The 9,539-nt window shown below is 28.7% G+C and overlaps 1 protein-coding gene across 1 annotated transcript; it reads left to right on the forward strand.

Annotated features, from left to right (window-relative positions):
- The first annotated feature begins 7,673 nt into the window (after positions 1-7,673).
- LOC107464680 (MLP-like protein 34) lies at positions 7,674-8,615 on the forward strand. Its single transcript, XM_016083627.3, has 2 exons — positions 7,674-7,868; positions 8,392-8,615. The coding sequence occupies exons 1-2, from the start codon at positions 7,676-7,678 to the stop codon at positions 8,613-8,615; spliced, it is 417 nt and encodes a 138-aa protein (XP_015939113.1). The 5' UTR covers positions 7,674-7,675.
- Positions 8,616-9,539: the final 924 nt, after the last annotated feature.

The raw sequence follows: 9,539 nt of genomic DNA on the forward strand, positions 1-9,539 counted from the left end.
AGTTGCATTTGTGTATGCAATCTTTAAAAGTCGTAACCCGGTAAAATTAAAATGAAAATAATTTATTTTGATAACTTATAAATTATATTTTAATAAATATTCTAATAATTTTTTATAGAAACTAAACTGTGTCAAATAATAAGATTTTTTCTTTAATTTTTTAATTATATTTGAATGTGAGTTTTAAAAAAGAGACTTGAGGAATGGAAAACAACTTAACTACTATTAGATTAGACTATTTCTTGTTATACGTGTTTTAAATTATTTTACATAACTATATATTATATTCCTAATTAATATATATAATCTAAAATATTTAATTAAATATTATTTTATATTTAAATTAATTTGATTATTATTTTATGTTCACTTTTTTAAATTTAATTGTCTTTCTAATTGTATAAAATTATTAAAATAAAAATTAAATTTTAGTAAACATCTATAAAAAGTAAACAAAAATACTTTTATTAATCATAAAGTATTTACTTTTTTAATTTATAGATGGTCAATAAAATTTAATATTTATTTTAATAATTTTATAAATTAAAAAATAATTAATTTTTAAAAAAGTGAATATAAACTAAAAATAAAAATTAAATAAATATAAAATGATATATAATTGAACGTTTTAAATGATATATTTTAATTAAAAATAAAATATATGATTATGTAATATAATTTAAAAAAACGTAATATATAACAAGAAAACACTATAATGTTAAAGATAACTGAATTTTTTAAGGTGTAAAAAATAAAATTAAGTAAGTGTCGGGGGTTCGAATTCTGCTTCGTGTATGTAGTAATCCATTGGCCAGCAACAAATTCTTAAATGGAGCTCAAATTCGTGACGGATTAGTCCTTGACCTGTCGAATTAGGAGATATCGTGAACAACTAAAAATAAATTAGTAAGATTAAAAAATATAAAAATTTTAAGATTATAAAATAAAAACAAGAAAGCTTTATATAATGATTGATTTGATCAATTTTTTCATATGATTCTTATACATATTTTCTTCGAGTTATATTTGAAAAAATAAATAATTCTCCTTTAAACTAGTAAAAAAATATCCAAACCTTCAATAAAACAAATATAAGATAATGTCTAATTTTAATTTATTTTTACTCGTTTCTTATTTCATTATTACTTGCAAATAAATATAATAAACTAAAAGAAATTAAGAAAATATTTTTTGGAGTTGTAGTAAAAAAACATTAAACAAAAAAATATTCATTCACAAAACCTTTCTTTTATATTTCGAATAACAATGCACATGGCTATCAATAAAAAATATAGTGTTTTAATTTTCTAATTTATTTATTTGTGGACAATACATATATATTAATTATAATTACAAATTATGCTATTTCAAATTAAATCTTATATAATGGTGATCTTATTTATTGTTTTAAAGGCTAAATTGAATAAGTCATTATTACTTTTGATTTGGAATTAAATGAGAATAAAATAAGATATTATCTTTTGTTCCTAAGATAATTATCTTTTGGATTTTAGATATATTATTTTTTGGACTTTAGATACTATTTTTTTAGCTTTAGGGTTTAATGAGTCCCATGCTCAAATATAAATAGTGCCTTCAGGGTTTCGGTTTTCAATATACCAAAGCCGCATTTGTTGCTCTTTTCCCATCAGAAGAATCACAATTCAGCCGCCTAGGGATACAAAAGGTTTTGGTTGAGGAAGATCAAAAGAACCACAAGATCCAAATCCTTCCATCAATTTTTGTGAGTAAAGGTTTGCTTCCGTATTATGATATAATTTTTGGTGATTCAATATGGATGATCTGAGTTTTTGAAGTTAATTTATTCTAATAAGATGTATCAGAGTCGTCTATGATTAAATCATTAAGAAATTATAAATTTATTTTATTTTAATTTGAATCTTAATTTGAGGTTGAGAAATTAGATTCAAATATGTGTTACTTTTGAATTGTGTAGCACACGTTAATAAAACTAAAAGAGTATATAAAAGTGCATAAAGAGTACACAAATAGTACATGAAGAGCACATAAAGAATACAAAAGATATATTAAAAAAAAGTTACATTCTTTTATATATGTGCATATCATTTTTTGTCTGTATCTCGATCTCAAATATTGGAACTGTTAATTATGGACACTGCACATCCATAGAATTAGCATATTTATCATAAAGCTTTGTATACACTATAATTTAATATGTGAATCCGTTTTTTTTTAAATAAAAAAGAAGTTCTTTGTTTGTTTACCTTTTTTTATATCATTCTATATGGATTCATTTTTTGGCAAATTTATTTTTTTTGTTTTGCATAGATTGAATCATAATTATTGATTCTAATCTTAATGGATAAAAAAATTTGCCATATAAATTTGTTGAATAGTTATAATTATGTCTTTTTTAAGGACTTAAAAGACACCATTAAGATTTAATTTCTCTTGGAATTTAAGTATTTTTTTATTGTTACATAATGAAACTAGTAACAATTTGGATTATTATACCACCTATTTTATAAAGATTTGGTTTTTGAATAAATTGATTGAATATTATGTTGCCAAAGTAACCTCTTTTGATGAAAATTAATTTATTCAAAACATTAGGAATATAGTGACAAGTAATTTATGCGAATATTGGTCTGTCCAAAGGAAGGTATGTATTTGGCCGAATTACATACACATATTTATGGTAAATACATATTTGGGTAGCTAATTAAGAATAAAGTAATGGTTATAATTTATGCGAACAATAATTGGCTCAAATGAAGTTTATTGTTAGGCCAAATAATAAGCACTGCACACTTTTGTTTATTTTCTATTAATTATGCGATCAATAATTGGCCCAAATGAAGATTATTGGTTGGCCAATTAATAGAAAATATATGCGGTAATAAATAGGTATTGAAGTTTAAGTTTTCATGTGCGCATTCAGTCGGTCCAAAGAAAGGTTTAATGTGTGACAAGAATTTTGATAATATTTGATTACTGCAATGAGAGTATCACTTACAGTTAATTTTTCTATCCAAAAATTGAAAACTAATATTATTCTAGATATCTCAATATGGACTTTTTCCCATTATTTAACTAATGTTTACTGCATGTTCCTTTTGTTCTAATTCAGAAACTATGACTTTAGCTACCAATGTTTATACACAAATTAGCAGTATTGCTATGATGAATAGTTCAAACTTTAAAGTTTGGAAGGATACCGTGGAGATTGTCCTTGATTGTATGGATCTGGATATAGCTCGTTCGAGAGGAGAAATCCACTTCCATTCTAGAAAATCTCAATGATGTTAAAATAGAGAAGTGGAAGATATCTAATCGAATGAGCATTATGATCATGAAGTGCTCAATTTCTGAGGCATTTCAGGACTCAATTACTGAGGATAAAGATGCCAAACAGTTCGTAAAAGATGTTGAAAAATTTGTTGCTAAGAATGAAAAGGTGGAGGCAAATAGCCTTTTGAGCAAACTTGTCTCCATGAGGTATAAAGGTAAAAGGAACATAAGGGAGTACCTTATAGAAATGTCTCATCTTGCTTCAAAATTGAAAGCACTAAAGTTAGAGTTTTCTGAAGATTTACTCGTGCATTTAATTTTGATCTCCCTTCCTGCACACTTTGGGCAATTCAAAGTGAGTTATAACACTTTGAAGAACACTTGGTTATTAAATGAGCTTATATCTCACTGTGTGCAAGAAGAAGAGAGGCTATAGCAAGATAAGACTGAAAGTACTCACATGACTTCATCTTCTCAGTATAAAAGAAAGCGTGATGCTACTACGGATATGCCTTCTCAGCAGAAAAAGACTAAGAAACAGGATCAAGTTTTAACTTGTTTCTTCTGTAAGAAAGTGGGACACATGAAGAGGGATTGTACCAAATATGCTACTTGGTGTGTAAGAAGGGTATAATTCTTACTTTCGTTTGTTTTGAGGCTAGTTTAAGTTATGCACCTATTGATACTTGGTGGGTAGATTCTGCTGCTACTACTTATGTAAGTATTACTATGCATGGTTGCCTGTGGAGCCAACCGCCAAGTGATGTTGAAAGATACATCTATGTGGCAAACGGCAATATAGTTGCAGTCGAAGCTATAGGAACCTTTAGATTATGTTCCACGAGTGGATTTTACTTGGATTTATTAGAAACATTTTATGTACCGTCATTTAGATGGAATTTGATTTCTGTTTCTCATTTAGACAAATTAGGTTATTTTTGTTCATTCAGAAATAATAAAGTTAGTCTCTTTTATAATTCGAATAATATTTGTTCTGGTCATTTGGTGGATAATCTATATAGACTTGACCTAAATTCCTATAATAATGAAATACTGCAAATAGGTACAAAACAAAAACTAAATGAGAATTCGGCATCATTATAGCACAAACGCTTAGGTCACATCTCTAAACAGAGAATTCAGAGGCTCGTGTCGAATGAAATTCTTGGACCCCTAAATTTGGCAGACTTTGAAGTCTGCATTGAGTGCATAAGGGAGAAAAGGACAAACAAAAAGAAATTAGGTGCCGATAGAGTTAAAGATGTTTTAGAATTGATACATACTGATATATGTAGCCCATTCCATACTGTCTCTTGGAATGGACAACGGTACTTTATTACGTTTATAGATGATTACTCTCCTTACGAATATCTATATTTAGTTCATGAAAAGTTCCAAACCTTGGATGTTTTCAAGTCTTTCAAAGCTGAAGTTGAACTTCAACTTGGAAAAAAAATTAAAGCTGTCAAATCTGATCGTGGTGGTGAATACTACGGAAGATATGACGGTTTAGGTGAGTAACATCCCGAGCCTTTTACTCTTTTTCTAGAGAAGTGTGGTATTGTTCCCAATACACCATGCCAGGCAAACCTAGTATGAATGGCGAAGGAATCGAACTCTTAAGGACATGGTGAGAAGTATGATTATTCATTCTTCCTTGCCTGAATCACTCTGGAGAGAAGCCTTAAGGACCGTAGTATACATCTTTAATAGGGTGCCAAGCAAATTAGTTAATAAAATCTCGTATGAAATTTGGACTGGAAAAAGGCTCAGTATAAAGCATCTGCATATTTAGGATGTCCAGCTGAGGCACGACCTTATAGGCCGCATGAAAGAAAATTGGACTCAAGAACAATTAGTTGCTACTTTGTTGATTACGCTGAGCACTCACGGGTGTACAAGTTTTACAATCCTACATCAAGGTCTATTTTGAAACAGAAAATGTGATATTTCTTGAGGATGTTGAGTTTGGGGGGAAGAAAATATTAGGAATATAGTTTTTGATGATGATTCTATAACTGACAATGATCAGGTCTTTGTGCCTATTATTGTTCAAGATACAGTTATAGTACAAGAGCACAATGAGAATCCTACTGTAGATCTAGTTGCAGTACAAGAGAACAATGAGAATATTGTTGTTTCTCAAGATGCTTTTACAGTACAGAAAAATAATGAGAATCCTCCTCAATCCCAACCCATACAACAAACTCAACAACCTCCAAAAGTGTCATTAAGGAGATCCAACAGAGAAAGGAGAAAATCCATCTATGGTCTCAAATAAGCTTCCCGTCAATGGTATCACAAGTTTAATCAAGTCATTATCTCATATGGTTTTGAGGTAAATATTATAGATGACTATGTATACTGCAAATTCAGTGGGAGTAAATACCTTTTGGTCTTATATGTTGATAATATTCTGCTTGCTAGTAACAATATAGACTTGTCGCATGAAACTAAGAAAATTCTATTGAACAAATTCGAAATAAAAGATCTTAGTGATGCCTCTTTTGTATTAGGAATCGAGATACTAAGAGATCGCTCTCAAGGTATTCTTGGATTATCACAAAAGAACTATATCAAAAAGATTTTAAGTAGATATGTCATGGAAAGTTGTATACCAATGGACATACCCGTAATTAAAGAAGACAAGTTCAGTCTCAAGCGATGCCCTAAAAATGATCTTGAGAAGACAACAATGCATGATAAACCTTATGCATCTGCACTAGAAAATTTAATGTATGCTTAAGTCTGCACACATTCTAATATATCATTTATAATGGGAGTGTTGGGTAGATACTTGAGCAATCCGGGCATAGATCATTGGATAGCTGTTAAACGCGTAATGCGTTATCTAAAGAGAACAAAGGATTACATGCTTACTTATCGGAGATCAGAAAATTTGGAGATCATTGGGTACCCTGATTCTGATTTCATAGCATATGGTTGCGAAACTTTGTCACTGAGTTTCGTATAGTAGATGACATTGAAAGGTCATTAAAGATATTTTGTGACAATAAATCAATAGTACTATACTCCAATAACAATAAGAGCTTGACCAAATCGAAGCATACAAACATTAAGTTCTTAGTTGTCAAGGAGAAAGTTTAAGAAAAACAGATTTTCATAGGACATATAGGAACAGAGTATATGCTAGCAGGCCCATTAACCAAGGGATTGATCCCTAAAGTCGTTCATGAGCACACTGCTCGGATGGGTGTCAATATTTGTGATGCCTTGATTTAGTGGGAGATTATTTTATGCTATATGTTCTATGACATATATTGAAATTTTTTTTTTTGCAGAATTAAGTTGATGGTTTATTTTATGTTATGTGAAATATTCATTTTACAATATTTGTTTTGTGTTTGATCTCAATAAAGTTTTAAAGTTGGACCAGCTGGAAATAGACATGCATGAGATCACTTGGCATGTAATTTTCATATTACTCATCCAAATTTGATCTATGTTGTTAAGTATATTAGGATGGTGATTGTTATGATTTAGTCACGACATTAATGTGATAAAAGCTGCGATAGTTTCATATCTAATGTATGAGTCAGACCAGATTGTTATAAGATGTGATTATGTCAAGAAAGAATATATGTATAGCCCAAGTGGGAGATTATTAGGAAATTATTTTAATTTTTTAATTTATTTGTGGGCAATATATATATATATTTTTAAATGCTAAACTGAATAAGTCATTATTACTTTTGATTTGGAATTAAATGAAAATAAAATAAGATATTATCTTTTCTTCCTTAGATAATTATTTTTTGAATTTTAGATATATTATCTTTTGGATTTTAGATACTATTTTATTTGGGTTTTAGGGTTTAATAGGTGCCATGCTCAAATATAAATAGTGCCTTCAAGGTTTTGGTCTCCAATATACCAAAGGCGTCTTTATTGCTCTTTCTCCATTAGAAGAGTCACAATTCAACCGCCTAAGAATACAGAAGGCTTTGGTTAAGGAAGATCGAAAGAATTACAAAATCCAAACTCTTCTGATCATGATTCATATTTATGAATTCAGGTACGCTTCCGCATCCAATATTTTCTTTCTTAATGATTTAACATAGATAATCTTTGAATCGAGAAAATTCCAATATATAGGCCAACAAATTAATAAATTACTTTAATTATAGGGAACTCATTTTTGCTTTTAGAAAATATTTTGAGCTACACTACAAATATACATAAATACTATATGGATGTAATATTGGCCACAAATTAAAAATCTTATCAATAAGTCCTTAAAATCATAAAATTCTTTTTCCACTATAGACATAATTCTTAAATAGTTTATATGAGAAGTTGGAAAATCGATGTGTGTGTAACTGTATATAAATAGGCATGCATGTTACGGTGAGAAGCGTGGAAATAGAGTTAATTGTTTAACATGACAACATCTCAAGTCCAGAAGATAGAAACAGAGTTTTCTATTAAGGCAGATGCTAAGGAATTCTATGATGTTTTCTGCAACAAGACACACCAAGTTGCCAAGGCTTGCCCTCATATTGTACAGAGTGTTGTAATTCATGAAGGTGAATGGGGAACTGAGAGATCCATCATTTCATGGAACTATGTTTATGGTAATGTCAAGTGGACTTTAACTTGTTACAAAGTCAATTCTTCTTGGTTTATATTTTAATTATCTTTTATCCCAAACCCCGTCCCCTCACAAAGTAACGGTCAAAATTCACTATGCATACAAATAATTTTTGTTTAGTATTAGATATTGATATAAGATCTGGAAGCCTAAATTTCCATATGAGAAATTTTTGGATCAATAATTTTTAGTATTTTTTGTTATTATTTGATTAGTATAAATATTAAATTATTTTTAACAAATAAATTGTATTAATTTACGTGTGTAAATTTTAAAAAAATATGAATTTAAACTGTATTAATTTATATGTAAAAATTTTAGTAAATATAAATACAAATTATACAATTTGTTATGTACAAAATTTTTATAAATATAAGTGCATATTATTACTGGCCAAATAATATTTACTGGCCATTTAGCATTACAACTTTCCCAATTTTGTGATGACACTTTTTATTTCCTTTGATCCGTAAAATCTAAACGGTTTTTGGTTTTGAGAAGATTAGATGGCAAGGCTTGTGTTGCTAAGGAGATTATTGAAGACATTGACAAAGAAAACAATAAAATGAGCTTTAGAGTGTTGGAAGGAGACCTGGTGAAGCACCACTACAAGAGCTTCAAGTTCTTGCTTCATGCTGTTCCCAAGGAAAAGGGAGGAAGCATGGTGCGTTGGACCATGGAATATGAGAAGATCAATGAAAACACTTCTGATCCTCACACGAGTTGGTAGTTGATGAGAGCAAACAGGTTGAAGCTCACCTTATTTCCCAAGGCTGCTGAAAAAGTGATGAATAATTCACATAAAAGTAATGGTGAATTTGAAGCTGGGTAATTGGAGCTATATAATAATATTATTATGATGTGCCCTCATGTATCTTTGCTAAAATAATGGGCAATGGCATAAGCTACTATATATACTAAGCTTATTGAGCCGAGATGCATGTTTCGTGTCCTACGTTCAATAATAAATAATAAATTATTAAGTTGTCGTGTGAAAATGAGATATCATTGCCGAGAAATACTTGAACATTTTCGGAGAAAAATTTATTCACTTGTTCAAAGACATACATTGAGATAATGAAATTCGAATTAATTAGGAGATTGAGATTTAATATTATATTTATTAGTAGTTATAAATTGAAACTAAAATTTTGGTGATTATATTAGTAGTTTATATCTTGATCCTTGTCCTTCTATACCAACGAGTCAACGATTCTTTTTTTTTATTTTGTGTGTCTCTATAGATTTTATCTCTTTTTTTTTTCTTTTCTTTGATGTTGTAGAAAAAATTTTAGTTTCTTTTTATGTTTATTTGATTAGTTAGATCCGATTTTGTAATTTTATTTAGTAATCTAAAATCTTAACTTTATAAGCTGAGTTTGAATTTACCGTAATTATTGTGTGTACATGATTAATTATTTGTGAACTTATGTCTTATTATACCTAAAAAATTTCAATTTTTACATCAATGATTTTAATTTTTCATCAATGGTTTAAATGTCTTATTATGCTTTTGTTTTTATTTTTACTTAATAAAAATATTTTAATAATTTTTTGTTTCCATCTCTATATTTATGGTAAAAAATTTGTGAATTATGGAAGGTTGGAGAATATGATAAACAGTGAAAAAAAAAGAGACAAACAAAAAAAAGTG

The sequence above is a fragment of the Arachis duranensis genome, chromosome 9 (assembly GCF_000817695.3).
Source record: "Arachis duranensis cultivar V14167 chromosome 9, aradu.V14167.gnm2.J7QH, whole genome shotgun sequence".
Taxonomy (NCBI): Eukaryota; Viridiplantae; Streptophyta; class Magnoliopsida; order Fabales; family Fabaceae; genus Arachis; species Arachis duranensis.